At 38.5% G+C, this 20,822-nt stretch overlaps 2 protein-coding genes across 3 annotated transcripts in view; both read left to right on the top strand.

Moving 5' to 3' along the window:
- Window positions 1-315: 315 nt before the first annotated feature.
- cope (COPI coat complex subunit epsilon) lies at window positions 316-9,230 on the top strand. The gene is made up of 10 exons (XM_074635324.1): window positions 316-475; window positions 639-701; window positions 847-947; window positions 1,605-1,757; window positions 2,567-2,620; window positions 2,864-2,945; window positions 3,383-3,538; window positions 5,999-6,067; window positions 7,352-7,426; window positions 8,422-9,230. Exons 1-10 carry the CDS (start codon window positions 374-376, stop codon window positions 8,473-8,475), a joined length of 909 nt encoding a protein of 302 aa, XP_074491425.1. The 5' UTR covers window positions 316-373; the 3' UTR covers window positions 8,476-9,230.
- An 813-nt stretch (window positions 9,231-10,043) lies between these two features.
- The window catches only part of cers1 (ceramide synthase 1), a 37,979-nt gene continuing 27,200 nt past the window's right edge, over window positions 10,044-20,822 (top strand). The window contains exon 1 of one of the 2 annotated variants that reach the window (XM_074635322.1): window positions 10,044-11,250. In XM_074635322.1, coding sequence (XP_074491423.1) covers window positions 11,011-11,250 — 240 coding nt within the window. In that variant the 5' untranslated portion in view covers window positions 10,044-11,010. The remainder of the gene's footprint in view (window positions 11,251-20,822) is intronic. The other variant, XM_074635323.1, reaches the window with a different exon arrangement.

Below are 20,822 nucleotides of genomic sequence, written 5' to 3'. Positions count from 1 at the left end.
TATCTTTATATCATGTTTATATCATGTTTATAGCTTATTTGTAATTTGTAAATTGTACATTTTATTTTATTTTATTCTAACGTTTTTATCTATTCTTCTGTTTTTATCTATTCTTTTGTTTTTATCTATTCTTCTGTTTTTATCTATTCTTTTGTTATTATACAGTTTGTCTCGCACCAATAATGCCAAAGAAAATTCCTAGTGTATACCTCTTACACCTGGCAATAAACACCATTCTGATTCTGATTCTGATTCTGATATCTGTAACCTCCACATGCGCTTTTTGTTGTTGAACTCAACTTCCCAGAATCCTCGGTGAAAAACAGGAAGATGACGTATCTTTGCTACGTGTCAGGAAGTTCTGTAGTCCAACATGGCGGCGCAGCAGAGTGATGTTGATGAACTCTTCGATGTGAAAAATGCCTTTTATATCGGCAGCTATCAGCAGTGTATTAACGAGGCTCAGAAGGTGAAGGTGAGTATCTAACGTGGCATCAGCTGAATGTTTTAAAATATACTGTTTCGTCTGTTATTTACTTCTTTTGCTTAACTGCAGTCAGCGACGCTTTAGAGCAACAATGCTAATCATGTTAGCCACTGTTTCTCTATAAAACAGTGCCTGTGTTTTTACTTTAAAGCCGTCAGGACCAGAGAAGGAGACGGAAAGGGACGTGTTTTTGTACAGAGCATACATTGCCCAGGTAAACCTTTAATTATTAAAATGTCATGTGTCACACTGAGCTCAGTCTCTTGTCATTAGCTGATAGCTAACTGCTGTCACTGTGGCAGATTAAACAACTGTTCACCCTCACTGAACTGAACTGTTGTGTTTTCTGTGTTTTGCAGAGGAAATATGCTGTTGTCCTGGATGACATCAAGGACAACTCTCCACCAGAGCTTCAGGCTGTCAAGATGTTTGCTGAGTATCTGTCCAGTGAAAGCAAAAGGTAAGAGAGCTGGTGTTTGACTTTTAGGCCAACATGGAAGAGACATGAAGCTGATATGGCTACGCTCTTTGTCAATATAGATAGATAGATAGATAGTAACTTTATTGATCCCGAGGGAAATTCAAGTTTCCAGCATCACAGTTCCATAGTGCAAAACATGTTAGTAAAGAAGTTAGTAGTACAAAGTACAAAAAAATATACCAGATATAAAAATACAAGGAGATGAAGAACACTGTTAAAAGTGAATATAGTGCAGGGTAACAGCTGTGATACACGACTATTAAAAAAGTGAATATAGTGCAGAAGAGACTGTTAAAAATGAATATAGTGCAGGGGATGGCTTGCGTTGTTATGATGTGTAGAGACAGTAACTCAATACATTCAGGAACAGTTTAAGCTGAGGAATCTTTCAATCAGTATCAAATCAGACTAAGCAACAAGTATTACAGTCAGATATGCAGTCACACTTGAATGTTTTTGGAGTGCCTTCGTAACAGTGTATCCCCAAAATATTCAATATATCACCCAGCCTTAACCTTTACAAGTCTAAATGTAATTGTGTGTGGAGATTACTAAACATCTTCTACTTTAGTGCCTGACTGTCAAGGTCAAGGAGTCCTCATTGTCTGAACAATATTCATATTTCTTCTCTCGCAGGGACGCTATTGTTGCTGATCTAGAGAAGAAGATGGCGAAGAGTGTGGATGCTGCCAACACTACCTTCCTCCTCATGGCTGGTTCCATCTACTACCATGAGATGAACACAGACGCTGCTCTCAGGACTCTTCACCAAGGAGAAAGCCACGAGTGGTGAGAAGGGGTCATTTTTTTTACTTTTAAAAAGTCTCAAAGATTTTGTTCACGTTACAAACTGGTTTCAAGTCAGCAAAGAAAATAAAATATGTACTTTCTGCAAACTAAAAACTACTTCCATTGGAACTAAAATAAAGACGACAGAACTTGTTTCATCATTGTTCCTTGCTTTGAAATGTCACCAACCACCCAGGTAATGTGAACATAAGTATAAGAATTATTAAAATGATCAATTTCAGCTTCATCGTCATCTCAACTACATAGGCGCGTTCTGAAAAAAAAGCATTGTATGGAGGTGTCTTCAGAAAATGCACCAGATTTTGTGTTTCACCACATTTCAGTAAACAAATGGAAATAATTAGCACAATAATATATTAATTGACATTACATGTTTTAGCTCTAATATTTATTCATAAGAAAAAACAACTTTGGTTTAATAGATGCTCCTGATGCACAGGTTAATCATGACGTCAGGTCAAATCATGTTTGCATGATTATTGAAAAAGAAGTACAGATCAAAAAGATAACTTGCTTCTTGACGCACCATTCTATCAAATTTACCCAAATGAGAACTGTGTGTGTGTGTGTGTGTGTGTGTGTGTGTGTGTGTGTGTGTGTGTGTGTGTGTGTGTGTGTGTGTGTGTGTGTGTGTGTGTGTGTGTGTGTGTGTGTGTGTGTGTGTGTGTGTGTGTGTGTGTGTGTGTGAGAGATGGATGAACAAAATTTGCATGAAGTCATTATACTCAGTTGCTTTAATTTTGAAGACCACCGCCTCAAACTAACATGAACATTTGTTTATTTTTCAGCATGGCCATGACCATTCAGGTGCTGCTGAGTCTGGATCGTGTTGACCTGGCGAGGTACGGAAAAACACTTCAACAGTTGATGATTTGCATTGAATTGTTAGGTTAGATTTGTTATTTGAAGGCTCATGGAAAACATCCAGGTGTTTTTTGAATGTGTTTAGAGTAATGTCATTTGACAGCAAGTCTGGGCTTAACTAACAACAAAATGAGACCGCATACGCAAAAGTATATACTGTCTCTTTGAAATGGGACTGTGTTCCTCTAATAACTATGACATTATATTCTTCTCATTGACAGGAAGGAGCTGAAGAAGATGCAGGAGCAGGATGAGGATGCTACTCTGACACAGCTTGCCACAGCCTGGGTTAATATTGCTGTGGTGAGGAGACCAACATCATTAAGATACACATATTCGATTTATTTTAAGTAAATGTTCTATCATGAATCATTTGTAAACCCTCCCTACATAATACCAAGTAAATTAAATTCCTATTCATCACATTATCAGCATCCAATCGTATTGTGATTGACCGAAGCTGCAATCAGATTTGAAATGTTTAGCAGGCAGGGTAATATGTAGAGGTTCCTGGTGCAGTATAAAGCTAACCTAACCAAAGTATGCCAGGTCTAAGAAGGACTGTGTTCCATTTAATTTGCTCATATTGCACATTATATAGTTCATCCAACTCTTCAGGAGCAGCGAGTACCCCTGACACCATGAAAACAAAACAAAACCAGCAGGGCTTGTGCACTTATTGGCTTTTCAGCATTATCGCTGCTTGCCTACATTTTATTACATTCTGCTTGCTGTTCCAGGGTGGAGAGAAGCTGCAGGATGCCTACTACATTTTCCAGGAGATGTCGGACAAGTACTCCTCTACCCTGCTGCTCCTCAACGGGCAGGCGGCCTGTTACATGGCTCAGAACAAGTGGGAAGAGGCCGAGGGAGTGCTGCAGGAGGCACTCGACAAGGTTAGATGACAATAGTTTGTTCTTTGTTTTTGTCCCTCTGGTTTTGTCTCTGCAACCCACATTACCCACATAAACACACTTTGGTGTACAAACACGCACAGTTTATTCAGCTAAAGCTCTCTGTGGCTGGTATTAGATTCATATCCTTCATAATTAAATCCTTAGTAAAAGCCTGCTAAACAGGAGGTGTTATGTAAGATGCACACAGAATTATACCTCATTACAAGATGCAATCAAACATATTTTAGAGTAAGCAAAGATTAAATGAAGATGATATTCCTCACAGTTTCAACACGTTTTTACATAATGATGAAGAACAATTTGAACAAGTTAATCGCAACTTAAAATAATGATTATTCATTATTTATGATAGAAACTTAACTTTAAAAAAATAAATGATTTGTGGATGAATCAGGTTTGTGTAATGCTAAATATGGTCTTTAGATATGTGTACCAACGGAGCCTTGAGGACCAGCAGTGTGGTAGTAGAAATGATTAGGTATGCTATTGTTAAAGAAATATTTCACCGCTGGAAAGATGGACTTTTTTTTATAAAACTAGACTGTCTATGCAGTAGAAAGGTGCAAATATTTTTGAAATTGGTGCTACATGACCAGAGAAAAAGGGCTGTGGTATTCACTTTCGCTCAAAAGGTGGAAAACCTACAACACCCAGAATGCACTGTGCTTGCTGCAGCCACTGTGTTATAATGTTGTAATGTTCTTCAAAAAGCTTGTTTCATTCAAGGTGTTATGCACTGACACAACCAAAGAACTTGTAGTGAAACTAAACCAATGTATTTCATAGACACACAGGAGCATACCAATTTGTCACATAACATTTTAAACTTAGTAATAAGGCTGTTATTACTAATAGACTTAAGCTCAAATATCACAAGTCTCAGAAATAAGGCCACATGTTTCCTGTTCTGTGGAAGCTTCCCTCAACAACATAGTGTGTGATTTGAACATTTTGATGCCCGTATTGTAACAGCAGATGGCACCACATACTCTCTTGTGGTCTACGGTTATTGTACGTTATCCAGCAAGATAAGGTTTGACCAGTACACACTATTTATCCACAAGATGCTACAAGTTATTACAATATTATTGCAGTACTTTTGTTTTGTGTTTTAAAGTTTCTCTATTTTCATTCTTAATACTATATGAATATTAAATATGTGCTGCTCTCTGTTTCACCTTTATGAATAAAAGAGAAAAGGTCTGGAGTGCTCAGAAGTTCAAACAAGTGTAATGAAGGTGCTCTTTGGTAGGAAACACAACGGTTCACTAAAGTAGGAAGGTCCAAGGCAGTCTTCTAACAAAAAGTTAAAAAGCTGTTAATCAGATGGCTATTTCATTATGAAATACTAAAAACATAGACAATGCTGGCACATATTAAGATGTGATGTCTAAATGCATGTCAGGTCTGTTTTTAAGTTATACAAGCTCAGTTATGTTGACTATTAAAACCAGAACTGAGTCAGACTCTGAGATTAAGTTAACTGAAGTGGAGCTTTTCACAATTGTCCGGCTTTTTTGAGCTTCCTTTTTCTTTTTTATTCTCTTCCTTATTTACTGTTTAAATTATTACAAAGTGATGGTTATCCATTCGTGTTATCTTTCACTAAACAGACAGAACATAAAATACAGTAATGGCTAATTTATACTTGTGTGGAAAAGCTTGCGCAGAGCTTCTGAAGAGCCGCAGAGAGATGTGCAAAAGTCTGATTGGACATCAGAGCCGGCTTGTATTAGGAGGACGCACATACCACATCCTCATTTGGATTTATCTTTTTCTCCTTATTAATTCTTGGCACAGGGGCTCTTCTTCGTCATCCAACTCTTCCATAATTTTTTCTCTAGCCATGGAGTTGTGTTTGGCCAAACTTATATGAAACTATTGAATTCTGCCTATCAAATAAATTAAAGAGCACCTGACAAAGGATTTGAAAACCGCAGGATCCAAATAAAAAACAACTTGCATGCTACAGGCAATCTGTCGCAATACTATATACCTGGCATGCACACAGCCGCAGGAGTATAAATCAGTCATAAGAGTATTATGTGGCTTTACATGAATGTCAATACGTTATGCTTTGCAAAACCAGACAATTTGATTGTAATAAGTGGAATAAATAAAAATGAAAAGAAACAGAAGTTATAGTGTTTCACACATGCATGTGGAAATATATACATTATTGAGCATAATTACATTCATAGCATTAAACTGAAATGGCTACTTGCACCACCATGTTGTTTACTTTACTTGTGATATAAGAGATTAAAGTCATATTCAGTTATTCATCTCAGTAAGTGACATGAAACTTGCTAAATACAAGGTACTGTTTCCTTTAACCGTCTTGTCTCCACTTTGTGTTTCCAGTGCTGTCCTGTTTTTGCTTTGTGAGGAATGACTCTCTCTCTTTCCATCTCTGTCTTTCTCTCTTCCTCCTTTTAGGACAGCAGCCACCCTGAGACGTTGATCAACCTCATAGTGCTGACTCAACACCTGGGCAAAGCCCCCGAGGTGAGACTTTGGACCCGAAGCTGTTAACGATGGCAACACGTTAACAGCCTTCAGTTTATCATTTTCCCTTTAGACAAACTCGTCTTCAGTCAAAGAGGACCTGAAGTATCTTTGTCCAATAACACACTCTGCATTTAGAGTGCAAGATGCTCTTCTCAGCAATTTTCATGTATTTGCTTTGATTGAAGCAGGCAAAAAGCATTCAACCAAGCAAGTTCTTGATTGCGTTTGTCCTCTATCATGAAAAGTGTCATCTAAGCATTTCCACTGGTTTAGTGCCGTGTGGATAATGCACTCTGGAACTCAGAGTTCATAAGATAAAGACTCAATTATCTATCTTAGGTTTGATCATGGACCTGATAGTAATGCAACAGAATGCTGATCATTGACTCAAAGCTATCACGTACAAGTTTCCCTCTGTGATAACCACTGATTAGCACATCTCACTCAAGGTCAACTATTATTATAGGTTACTATTATGTGGGCAATTTTTGTGAACAAGCCTAATCCTCAGGTATGGTAGTGGAGAGTAACTTTTGAATGGACTTTTTAATCTAATCTAAATAATGTTTAAGTTCATCAGTTCTTGTCTTAAATGGCTTCCTGAGTAATGATCAATGTATTGTTTCTGTCTCCTCTCGCTCTCATCATCAGGTCTTAAAATCTCACAAGAGAAAAGCCATTTGAACACTATCCAACACAACTGTACAAAGATCGACAGTATTACAATATTTAAGTACCAAGTGATTTGCCTTTTTTGTTCCATAACATTAAATATTCATGACTAAATTGTGGCTTGACAGCATACACAAACAAACCCACAACCGTCATCAGATTTAGAGTGAAACATCACCTTTTCCACAACTAAACAAAAAAGTGCTCTAAGATTGGAAGAAAATGGTGTTTTCAGGCCCTGAAAAACAGTGTTTGTTGTTTACAAGCCTTCATAATATTTTAGGGCTGACCTGAATGCTTTGAAGCTTCGACTGTTGTCATGGTAATCGACCTCCAAATCAGTATTCGAATGCTTTGAAGGCTTAGTTATTCTCAGACGGGCATCGCTGTTTGTTGTGTGTAGAGGTGCATGTGTGTACAGTAGTGCAACTGTACCGAAGCTTCGAAGCCCAAAAAATGGTTTTCAGGATAGCCCTATAACATTTACTCTGTTTCACAGTTCGAAAGTCCCTGAAAAACTGATTTTAAGAGCCTTTAAAAAAAAAAATTTTTGTCATTTACTATTGTCACTTTCTAACTTTTGCGTCATCTGTTTACGTCTGCCTTCAGGTAACCAATCGGTACCTCTCTCAGCTGAAAGACGCACACAGAGCCCACCCATTCCTCAAAGACTACTTAGCCAAGGTAACTTGACTGCATCTTTATTTGTTATTCAATGCTTTTCATTCTGAGGGGGGCCTCTGACCTGTGGCCGGGGCTATTCAAGTTCACATGATCCACTCACAGTTGTTTACAAGCCTTCATAACCTTTACTCTGTTATAATTTAATTACCTGGCTCGTTTGTTTTCAACGTTTTGGCCGCAAGTGTCCTTAGAGCAACGTCGATGAGAGCATTAAACTCTGAATCTTTAGCCTTTGTCACATAGTGTGTTGTAATGACACAGGGGTGCAGATGAACATAAACATTCTAATACTGGGTTATACCATTACCAAACACACTTTGTGATGCACAGATGGGCAGATGTTTTTCCTGGTGTTTAAAGCTGCAGTGTGTAGAAATGGAGCAAATATGATTAAAAAAAGTTATTTTTATAAAACCGTCACTATAACCTGACAGTAGTGCATGAGACAGGTAATCTGATAAAAAATCATGATGCCTCGGTGCTCCTAATGGCATCTGCAAGATTTCACAGACCGGAGGAAAACAACCAATCGGAGCCGAGCTGGAGCCTGCCGTCTCTGATCAGCTGTCAATCACTCGCAAACTCTGACTCTAAGGGTCAAACTAGGCAGCGCTGATCAGATATTAATCAATATTCTGTTACTGTAATGTCTAATTTTCACCTCAAATGTTTTCAGAAACATCTTGTAGTGTACTGTTTAGCTGTAAAATTAGAAAGTTTGTAACCCGGCAAACCATGTTGTGATCAGTTGGGGAAATACCAAGCACCGCCCACCAGCTGGAGCACAGCCAATAGGAACGCTCTCTCTCTGAAATGACCTGTGATTGGCCAAAGTCTCCCATCACGGGCTAGATTTTTTTAAAGCCTGAAAACAGAGCCATGAGGAGGTGCAGAAGTCTAGTTTTTTGCTTAGAACGCTTGAATTACAATATGCTGAAAGGTTATTATGGATTATGGATATTTAACTGTTTGCTCTGCTCTTTGTTTCCCTGCAGGAGAATGAGTTTGACAGACTAGTGATGCAGTACGCTCCCACCGCCACAGCATAAGATATCTGAGACACCTAAACAATGGACTTCATGAAGTTCTCTTTCTAACGTACATACCTGTTATTTGTTTTGATATTTTTACTTGTCAAAATTGGCTGTATTATTTAAACCAGACCAGAAGTCATCATTTCCCCTGTAGATAAAACACATCTATTCTTTATTAATTTCTCTTATGGAAATCAATACATCTATTTTAAAGGTCCCATATTATAAAAAAAGTGAGATTTTCATGTTTTTTTACTATAAAGAAGGCTTAAGTCCCATATAAATACTGTGAAAGTATCGAAACACTCAATCCACAGGGAAATACACACAGCCCGTATTCAGAAACTCTGCATTTGAAACAAGCTGTCAGGATTTCTGCCCATTCGAGATGTCCCGAATATACAATATTTAGACCCTTGACACAATTTTAAACGTAAACATTCTGAATGTGACCCAGTTTATTGCTGGTTGCAGTGTATGTGAATGTCATCAGCTGACCGGAAGTACACATGGACCCAAGCTGTTGCCCAGCAATGCAATTCTGTTTCAATTCTGTCAAAATGCGCTAAAACGGAGCGTTTCAGACAGAGGGTAAATACAGGTATATTCAGGCTGACAATATGAGGAAAATAAAGGGTTTTTGGGACATTACAGTATGTAAACATGTTCTAGTAGAAACACAAAATACAAGTATGAACCTGAAAATTAGCATAATATGGGACCTTTAATGTAAGCATTCCTTTGAAATGATAATAAATGTTTAATTCCTGTGTTGTGTTTTGAAGTGTGGTTTTGTTCGTACATGCAGACACCATAAACCAAATTAAATTAAAAAATCGTTTCTTGGTGCTTTCTGTCACATTTTGTATGATGTAGGTGTAGTATTTTTTTTATTTATTTTTTTTAATTTCTGAATTTTGTTAATACAACTCTGACAATCCACTGACCAAACATGTTTGAACTGATAGATATCCCAGCCACCCATCACAATACCCAGAGGGCAGTAAAAAAAAAACAAGTGTACAAAGATAAATATAAATAAGTACACACAAATATACAATTCAAATAATCATAGTAAAATAATAATAATAAAAAAAATAGATAAATAAATAAAATAAAATAAATAAACATAAATAATGATAAATTGTTAGAGGTCTCGGACAGTACATCCTATCATCTAGGGCACTAACATGCATAAAACAAGCACAGGAGTTAAGCCGAATAGTTAAACACATAGACAAATCAGAGGTCCTTCCAATGTTTTGTCTGAAATATTCCTGGTCGTATATATACACATATATATACTGTATCCAGTATATGTCTAGGTGTAGTCTTGTATGTGTGTGTGTATATATATATATATATATACACCTAGAGATATGTATATATATGTATATATATACATATATATGTATATATATATATACACATACACACACACACATACAAGATTAGGTGCAGTCTTGTATGAAGCATTTTTGTGTGTACTGTCTCTTTAAGGCATCCAGGCATCCTCTTCAATCCTCAGAAGATAGCGGGCCCCTAATTACGTCACGCCCCCTCGGTTTTTTTTCTTCTTCTTCGTTTCGCATAAACGTAGCTGTCCTTCTTTTCAACGGACCAGTTGATTTACATTGAAAAGCGAAGCGCGGCTTGTCAAAAAGCTCCGGAGACGTTGACCAGCCCGGAGCGGAGAGGAGCGGCAGCGGCGACCGCGGAGTAAGACAAGAAGATAAAGAAGCCTCTTCATAGGATAATAATCTTCTTATTCATCCTTTTTCTATTCGCTGGACTAACTCCTCTTCTTCCTGTGTGCCGGTTTGCTCATTCTAACGGCTCTAACTGATGAAGCGGTAACAGAGCCGTTACATAAGCAGAAGGCGAATATAACGGTCAGAGATGAGCCGTTACAGCGGGGCGGTACAGTAACCGCATGTGTCTGGTGGGGCTCGGCGCGGAGAAAAGGCGACATAAAACGGACCTCTACGTTCACGTGTGTGAGCTCCATCACGGTTTTTTTTTAATCTCTCGGGTTGGTAATTTATTCAAGTAGCACAGTCTAGCTAGGGAAGCCAGTGCTGGTCCATTCACTATTGTGTGCGTTTGACTGAAGCTAGGCGGCTAACCTGTGACGCGTTGCTGCCGCTCTTGCCGCTGTAGCGGAATGATGATGATGAGAAGAAGCCTCCACCTCCAGCAGACAGGCGCTAATGGCTCACTTTAATTGACAAAATATTTGATAATCTGGTTTGTGTGATTACTAAATACAGCCTGGTAGCCTGGTGTGTGTGCTCAGACCTGGTGGGGCCCTGCTTATCATTCATAAAACTGGTCCTGGACGCGAAGAATGGGCCCATGTCTTAATGTGGAAAACAAAGAATTAGGCTACTGAAGAGAAGAAGGGTAAGCTGGTTAGATAAGCTTGTTTTAGCGTTTTTAGGTGAGCTAGCAAAGCTGGTTGGCGGATTAGCCACACAGTCTGCTCCCTGCACTCCCTCTGCAACCTCAATTGGACTATTTTTTTCTATTTTGTTCCCTCTCTGCACCACAATGAGCGGGGACGCCGGGCCAGTGGAAGTGGAGCCCATGCCGGGCTACTTGTACCTGGTCAGCCGAGCCTCCACCGTCATGCTGGGCGCATGGAGAGACTGTAGCTCCTGCGGTCTGGAGCTCTCCAAACGGACTCTCCTGGATAACGCGTACATTACCTGGACCGAAATCGGCCTCTTCTTCTTTTGCGCCTTTTTGTGGACGCAGGTCAGGCGGGGACTGACAGAAAGTCTGTTTCAGGTAGGGGTCGACACACACAATCACACAATCACAACACACATCACCCTTCAGCTCCCCCCAAGGTTAATTTAATGACACCCCTTAATTAATGGGTTTAGTAAGCTAATTTCTCTAATTAGAAACCCAGCACTGCACAAGTGTGGCCTCTGAGACTCCCATCTCTCTCAGGAGTTGAGACTGAAATGTGAGGCAGCAGGTGAGAGGGAGCATAGTAACACATATATAAACACAATATTTTTTATTGAATTTTACATATAAACATATATACACATACAGACAAACTAACAATATTGATAATTAAATTATACAATGAAATGTTTAGTTAGAATTTCCACAGTAATCAAAGAAAGAGATACATGACATTTTATGTATTTCACATATCTAACAAAGAAAACAAATAAAATAAAATATAAGACAAAACAAATACATACCCCAAAGAAGAAGAAGAAAAAAAAACACAACAACACACAACAATTTCAACAACAGCACTCAGCAACACACATCAGTTTCAATTTGAGTGCCCCTTGACGTCCAAGAAACTCCAACAAAGGTTTCCACACTTTTTCAAATTCTGCTGCTTTTCCTCTGGTAATGTATGTAAGTCTCTCCAGTACAACACAAGATGCCATCTCCCTCACCCATACATGTATCAAAAGTAAATCCATTTTTCTCCAAGACAAAGCTATCATTCTCCTGGCCTGCAGGAGTCCAAAGTCAATTAGAATTAACTGTTTTGAGTTAACGATAAAGTTATCTGTATATATACCTAGTATACATATCTTTGCTTGGTGAGGCACCTTCACTCCAACAATTTCAGATATATTCTGAACAATTGTTTCCCAGTATTTTTTTAACTTCGGACAGTATAATAACACATGTTAACAAATATTAGATATTAAATGAATACATATTAGATCCAGTTTTAGGCTTAAGATAAAGGAGCAAGTCAGGAGAAACAGAATGAGTGTATTTTAGTCAGTAAACACCCTTATCTATATTTGTGTTGGGCAAACATTTGAGCTGAACAGGTGTAACAAAATAAGCAGTTTCTGGTATATTGGCACCAATAATTAAACTAGAAGCCCAATTCCCTCATACAGACATTGGCATTTCATTGCTTTGCATTACATTACTATATAATAACCCCAGTCTATAAAGTCCCAGTTAAAACCAGAGCTGTATCTTCATCTTGTATATTATTTATTCTGGTAACAGATTGCAAATATTTTGGTGACAAATCAGAATCAGATTTATTTGCCAAGTTCATACATACAAGGAATTTGACACTGGTTTTATGCCAGTACAAGGACAACAAATCTGGAGAAATAAAGGTGAGGGATAGACATAAGAATCCTACATTCAAAATCTTACTTGAGTAAAAGTACAAGATGCAGAATGGACAATTTCAGAATAATATATATTATTGGATTGTAAGTATTGATGCATTACAGTATACATCACGTTAATATTGCAGCTGGTTATGGTTTGGCAAATTTCAAATACTTAACGGCTGGGCAGCTTAATCTACAATAATACATCAAAATGTGTTAGTTGATTAAGATTATGAAGTAACAGAAACTGTCAGATAAATGTAGTGCGGTAAAATGTACAATATTTCCCTCTGAGATGTAGTGGAGTAGAAGTATAAAGTAGCAGAAAATGGAAAGTACAAGTATCTCAAAATAGTAATTAATTACAGCACTTGAGTAAATATACTTAGTTACATTACATCACTGAATACAAGGCAAGTGTTATGTAAGTTGTAAACAATATAAATAGTGCAAAGAAATAAATGCTAAGGCAATAATAATATTAATACTAAGCCACTAATAAAAAAGCATTCTTTTATATATTAAAAGTCTGTAAAAACAATAATAAACAGCATCTATTTTCTGTCTGTGACTGCTGAATACAATCCATACATACTTTTTCCATTTCCCCCATTGGCTAACAGTCAATATAATCCTGAAGCTTTTAGATTTCTATTAGTGCTTTTAGGTACTTTTTGGAACATGACAGCAAGGTCATTAATTGCAATTATGTCAGTTGCAAGTGATGCAGACTTCCTACCCTCCTCTTCCCTCTCCCCTCTGTCTCTCTCTCTCTCTCTCACAGAAACTATGCTGAAATTAGGGGTGGGGAATGCGGATAAAATCTAGTACTGTATATGTAATTTAGGGCTGTCAAAGTTAACGCGATATTAACACGTTAACGCCACTTATTTCTTTAACACATTAACGCAACTTGTGATTTTTAGGTTGTAGCGGGCTCAGTGTTAGAGCTAGTGTGAAGATACTGGTATCATATGAAACTAAACCTAATGAATCCATTGGTACCAACCATGTTATACTAGCTTGTCGCAAAGGAGGCTAAATAACGCTCCAAACTTGCGCAACATTTTTGTGAGGAAAAACTGTCATAGCCATTTTCAAAGCGGTCCCTTGACCTCTGACCTCAAGATATGTGAATGAAAATGGGTTCTATGGGTACCCACCAGTCTCCCCTTTACAGACATGCCCACTTTATGATAATCACATAGAGTTTGGGGCAAGTCATAGTCAAGTCAGCACACTGACACACTGACAGCTGTTGTTGCCTGTTGGGCTTGAGTTTGCCATGTTATGATTTGAGCATATCTTTTATGCTAAGTTCAGTATATGTGAGGGTTTCTGGACAATATTTGTCATTGTTTTGTGTTGTTAATTGATTTCCAATGATAAATATATACATACATTTGCATAAAAGAAGCATATTTGCCCACTTCCATGTTGATAAGTGTATTAAATACTTGACAAATCTTTTTAAGGTAAAAAAAAATGTGTGATTTAATTGCGCTTAAATATTTTTTATCGATTGACAGCCCTAATATAATTGTATAGAATACATTTTCTGGAAAATGTATGAAACAGTTAATGAATATAATCACCAGAAAGGAATGCCTGATTTTGAATAATCCAGTACATGACAATTCAAAGTGTTTCTTCACATTGATGCTAAAATCCTATACAAATCAAATTGGCATGTATTCTCATTGATTTGCATCATTGCCCACAATGGCCTAATACATGCAGAGAACAATTGCCTCTACATTATATTCATGTATTTGTTTGTTGATGTGAGACAAATACAGTACATCGGCAGAACATCTTGGTACTCTTAAGGTATCTGAGGATGTGCACTTACAAAACCACAATGTCTGTAAAAGCAGCATCACAACATTGTTTCTTCCCACAATATGTCACTCAGAGGATGCTCAGGCTGTGCTCTGACAGACTGGTGGTCTCCTCCTATATTCCCTTCACCCGTCCAAGTCCTGAGTACCTCCACTCTGTCGGTGCTCACAGGGAGGGGCCCTCCTCCACAGAGAGCCAGGATGTGGCTCATTATTCTGCCATGATTGTGAGTGGGGGTGGAGAGTCTGCTACACGTGGTGGTAGATGCTATGACGACAATGCTACAGCAGTACGCTGCAGCTCAGGGCCCCATGTGTGAAGCCAGATGTGGCCCAAAAATGCAAAGAATGAGGCCTGTTTTCCACTTTACATTATGTACGTGTGTCTCACGGTGTGTGTGTATGACTCACTGAGTGACCCCTATGGAACAATATATGGGATGCACCCCCATGTAAAGGCTGGATACTATAAGGGCTGTGAAGGACGAGGTGACGTTTTTAATGTGCGGCGAATTAAGAATCAGTCAGTGTTCCCTCAGTTATTTAGTGCATGTGTAATATCGCCTTTACAGTGCTTACATTAGGGATGAAGAGGATGGGTTCATTGTTAGGTCAGTCGTGCTGAGCTAATGCAATATGAGCATTGCTGTCATACATCACAAAAAACTAAGAAGAGCTACATTAATTGAGGTCGTATTTGAGCACAGCTAATTGGACTTGACTCAAACTATACAGGATGTTTTCTCACTTGTCAAGTTGGATGTTAAGTAAACCACTAAATGCATTTAATACAGTACCTCATCAGTAATGATTGAATTGTGGTTTCATAGTGTTGAAGTACACAATAGCTATGGGCTGGGCTCAATATGAGCAGAATAACTAACAGCACAGACAATCGTGAGTACACATAATTAAGTTCAGAGCTCATGAAACCTTACGGACAAATGTTAGCTTAGCCATCAGTGGACAAAGCAGAGCACTGTGTAATCTCATCCTTTTGTGATCTTGTGATGTGATCTGACATGTGAGGAATGAATGGCAGTTCCTCTGACATTCTATGAAATATGGACCTCAAAGAAATTATATAGGCATCAATATAACTGTCAATTATGGAGATGGACATTTGTTTGCCAAGTCATGGTACACTTCGGTTGATGTGTTTTTTTGTATTCTTCATTCTTCATGAATTTGCTCACAGTACAGATTTCTTGTAGAGCTGCAACATTTAGGTGATTAGTAAGTGCTGAAAACTGCAGTTCATCGAATGGCCACTTGAAGTTGGCTCCAAAAGGGCGTCAATCCCATGTTAAAATGCCGACTTTACAGCAGAAATAAACATGTTTACAGCCTGGTACAAAAACATTTTTGGTCCCTATAGCTAATATCCCTGTTCATAACAACTGTACAGGGTGTCACTTTTAATATAACTCCCCTGTTCATTCATATTAAGGCATAAACTTAAGCTGCTAGCCGTCTCCCGCCTCTGCCTCAGCTCCACCGATGATCCACCTCTTCGCCCATTTTTGGATTAGCTGGCAGTTAAGACCCAGACACATCATCCCGACATCAAAGAAATAGCGGCGACGCAGGCTGACCATTGAGTTGCCTCACGTCTGCTTTGTCTTGGCCAAACAGTTGCACTTGAACACACCGCAAAGACTATAGCCGACGGCCAGTTAGCTCGTACGTTCTGCACCTGCGTGAGAGGAAATAACTTCCCACACCTGCTGAAAAACCTCCGATATGTTTCAGTCTTTTTTCAAGCAAAAATTATAAATATTTGATGACTCCAGATTCTGAAACGTGAGAATTCGCTGCTTTTCTTCGTCTTACATTGTAGTGAAGTGAATATTTGTGTGCTCCGACAATATTATTTTTCTTTTTTTACTGTTTTCTGTTATTTTATAGACCAAACATTTCATCAAAATGTATCAGCAGATTAATCTATAATGAAAATAATTGTTGTTGCAGCCCTAATTTCTTGACTAATATGAAGCTCTATTTGCAGAAGTAATTGAATTTCAGAGCACATCTGCTGCAAGAGATGATGGATGAAAATAATTAGTTTCCTGTTTTGTTACTTACAGTACTCCCAGTCATGTTTGAAGAATGAAGGTTGACCCACTTAAAATATTCACTTACTCTCTTCTGTGTTTTCCATGGTACAGTCAGACTCCCATTATGACAGCAGCAGTGATACTTGATTTAGTATGCTTAGCTGGCTGTATTCCCTCAGTAGTACCACGATGACCGCAGCCAAACCTGGTTACAATGTGTAATACCCATACAAGTGTGAGACTACTAGAGCCTTCTGGAGGAACCCACTCACTGTCAAAAGAGTCCACTCTGGACTTTTTTAAAGAGATATTCAATCTTTGCCAATGCATTGGGAAGATTTATATTCACAGCTGATCAATTCAATCAAGGTTTCAGTGTCCTCATGCACACTGTTAGACATGAGGCTGTGGATGGGCGCTTGCTTTTATGATGACTGAACTTGGTCCACCATAAACGAGGCTGTCCAAAAAGGTAGGAAACAAGGTCAAGACTGGCCTGAACTTGAGTCTTTTGTACGTGTCAACCTTTCTGTGTTTATGTGAACCGAACGAGGGGAACCAGGTTCCACATGGTACCGTTACTTCACATGATGGCCCCCTGTGAACAGCACCCTGTGGTTTAGTCGGTGGTTTTCATGTGTCACGTTTCATGTTTCACTTTTGGTTTGATGCTTGAGTTTACTGAGCCAGAGCTGCAACTATTCAGGTTATATTAACTTGTTGATAAGCCACTCGAGCTCTGCTGTTACATAAAAACAATGTGGTAGTGCATCATTATATCCTGACTCATCTATTGGCACCGCTGACACTGGCATTTTAAAATATGTCCTTTAAGTTAAGTGTTGAAAAGCATGCTATTTATCTCAGGGAAGTGGAGGGTGAAATGTTGAAATTCTTCACTCTGCTCTTATGAACTGTCTCCTGACGAAAATGCACCTAGTAATCTTCAAAATGTCATGTGACACGCTGTGTGAAAGTCTTTCCTCATTGCCTTTTTAATTTTGCTCTGCACACACGTTTGTCAAAGCGTGCAGGTTTATGTCTCTGTTTGCTTACATGATTCAAATAGGTGTTCATCTGGTGGTTTATGAGTTGTGCATTACATCTATATGCATGTTTGTGTTTACGAGTGTGTGAGGTTTCAGATACATGTGTTTGTGTTTGCATGCATGTGCAACTCCCTGCTGTATTAATGCAAATCCTCAGTGAATGGAGAAGAAGGTGGGAAAATAGTGAAGAGAGGAGGAAGTTTAAAAAGAACAGAGACGAAATGATGAGGGCTGCAACTAATGATTATTTTCTTGATTAATCGATCAGTTGTTTGGTCTATAAAATGTCAGAAAAAGACAAAGATGACGTCCTAAGATGTCTTGTTTTGTCCACAACTAAAATATATTCAGTTTATTGTCATAGAGGAGTAAAGAAACCAGAAAATATTCACATTTAAGAAGCTAGAATCAGAGAAATTAGACTTTCCAAAAAATTATTCAATTTAAAAATTAATAGTTGACAACTAATTGATTAATCAATTAATCGTTGCAGCTCTAAAAATTACGATCCTGGGTTAGAGAAGAGGTGATCTTTAGGGGATAAACAATCAGAGAAGGAAGGGACAGCTAGAGGAAGGAAGGGATGGAGAGGAGAAGTGGTTTTGTGTGGTTGTTGTGTAGCCAGGGCCAAACCTACTGACTCAGCATGCAGCAGCCAATCATTAAAACTATTTCACTCACACCCACACACATGGTAATAAAGGATATATGCTGTCTCTTACACATGCACACACATGCAGCTTCTTCCCGCTACCTAACAATTATATCCAGAGGGTGTGTTTTGAAAGAGGCAACACACAGGCTGCTCAGTGTAGACAAACAAGGCAGGCAGTGGTCAAACCCTCCTGTAGCTGCAGCAGTTTATAACCACTCTCATAAGTGCCTCCTGTAGCCCCTCACACACACACACACTGAAGCAGTCACTCAAAGAGGAGAGCAGCAGTATACGCTTGCCAGCTCCAGCCTTGTTGCAGAGCTTATCTCCCCGCATAGAGCCGAGTAGCACCTCATCACCCTGCTGCTGTTCTAAATATGAAAGCAGCCTGAGGTTTGACAAGGTCTCCTGACCACAGATCCCAAATCACCTTCCACCTAGCCCCTGCTCATTGTTGTGCATTAGCGCCGCAGAGAGCAACCTGATACTGGATTTGTGGTGAAGGGGAAGTGCTATCCATTCAGCCAAAAGTGCCCACACAGGTGAAACTTGCTTGTAATTTTGACACTGATTGCAAGCAATTGTTGGGAAGTTTGGTTATTAGGCCTATTAGTTACATATCCTCCTCTCCTCCTCTCGCGACTCAGCTATCTAATTTATCATCACGTAGCGTTTAAGTGAGCAGCACTTTTGCCATCACCTGACACGTGATCTATCGCTCCGTGTGCATCAGTGTGTCATACATCATAAATACAGAGAGCACTTAGACCTGTCAGCGCCACTGTTTCCCACACAGAGGCTGTGCTTCTATTAATCATTATTTGTCACCGTGATAGATGCAGTTATTCAAGTCTAATTATATCCGTCATATTTGCGTTATGCATTTACAGTATTTTTGTGTATGTTTTGATTATAGCATTCCTAATTTCAGCGACACAATATGTTCCTAAAAAGTTGCATGTGTGATGTCTTTGGTTGGCTGCCTGCAGGATTGTTCCAACCTGTAACGCACTCAGTATCAAGCTGTCCAGTTCAAATTCCCTACTGACGTATTTGGTGGCCTGCCTGTCAAGTTCACCAGCTGGTTTCTATATCACTGCCTTTTTGAAGCATTTGAACCCATTGTACAAACTGTTTTTCCAGCCATCTGCAGTGTTACGACATGGCTCGAGTGGCCTCAACAAAAAGTAGTCACACCATGATCAAACGTTGACAAAATATATTTTATTAAATCAAATCAAACCAAATCATGAAGTTTAAAGGGTCCAAATAAGGATTGTTAAGATGTGGAGCGTTGATGTCAGTATAATCAGCAGTGTAAGTGTGCATGGAGTGATTATGTGTGTGTTGTAACGTGCAAAACAAGGCATACGGATAAACTAAAGCAACATACTAAACCAAACCAAATTGATAGGGAAAAGTAGGCGTCGTCACAGCAGTATCAGTAAATATTATTATTAAGATAGATAAAGATTTGAATTATGTATCAATAATTTTAAAGTTTGGTAAATTACAGAAAACTCTTAACCCTGTTCTTACACACCTCCTATCCCTCAGTGCCCTGCTAATTAATGCTCATTCCACACACACAACTACCATGCTATATGCCAGAAAAATATTTAGTATGTCCCATACAGAGTATGTCAAATGCAGTATGCCAAAAATACCAGGATGTCCTACTACATCCGGTCGTATTTTGCGGTATGCAAGCCAGCATGCTTTTCTGGCTCTTAAGAGCAAGAGGATCAAAGTTCAAGGCACAATGTTATGACAAAGTAGTCCCAGTTGTATGGATACTGCATGCAACAGTACGTACGTTGTAAGGGCAGCTGCAGAACGTACTAAAAGTAAAAAGAAAAAAGTATGTTTGGAACGTAGCCTGAGGCTCATATGTCAAGCTTAGTTGATTGACAGAAAAACAATCGGCAACTATTTGAAAATAGCGAAAACACAAAACATTCTGTTTTTTCTGATTTACATCATTGTATATTGAATATCTTTGGGTCTTGGACTGCGCCATTTTTTCTCTACTGTTTTCACATTTCATACACTAATCGATAAATCGGAAAAATGATCAGCAGATTAATTGATAGTGATAACAAGCGTTAGTTGCATCCCTACTCTTGTGCTCTCCGTCGGGTGAACAGGAGAGAATGCAGTCTTCAGGTGTGTTCAGAAATTCTCCATATTAGATGTATTCCATATTTAATGAAACAGTTTGCAGTAGAGCTACAACAATTAATCGATTAGTTGTCAACTATTAAATTAATAGCCAACTATTTTGATAATTGATTAATCCATTTGAGTAATTTTGTAAGAAAAAAAAAGTCAAAATCCTCTGATTCAAGTTTCTTAAATGAGATTATTTCCTGGTTTCTTTACTCCTCTATGACAGTATCTTTGAGTTGTGGACAAAACTAGACATTTGAGGACATCATTTTGGCCTTTGGGAAACACTGACAACATTTTTCACCATTTTCTAACATTTTATAGACCAAGCAACTAATCGAGACAATAATCAACAGATTAATCAACAATGAAAATAATCATTAGTTGCCGCCCTAGTTTGTAGAAGACTCTTTCACACACCATAATTTAGTATGAGCCTGGAGTTGTTGTAAAGACAGACAGCAGGTGTA

The sequence above is a fragment of the Sebastes fasciatus genome, chromosome 5, assembly GCF_043250625.1.
Source record: "Sebastes fasciatus isolate fSebFas1 chromosome 5, fSebFas1.pri, whole genome shotgun sequence".
NCBI lineage: Eukaryota > Metazoa > Chordata > Actinopteri > Perciformes > Sebastidae > Sebastes > Sebastes fasciatus.
Note: the sequence above shows the minus strand (reverse complement) of the source record. Positions and strands in the feature narration are given on the sequence as shown.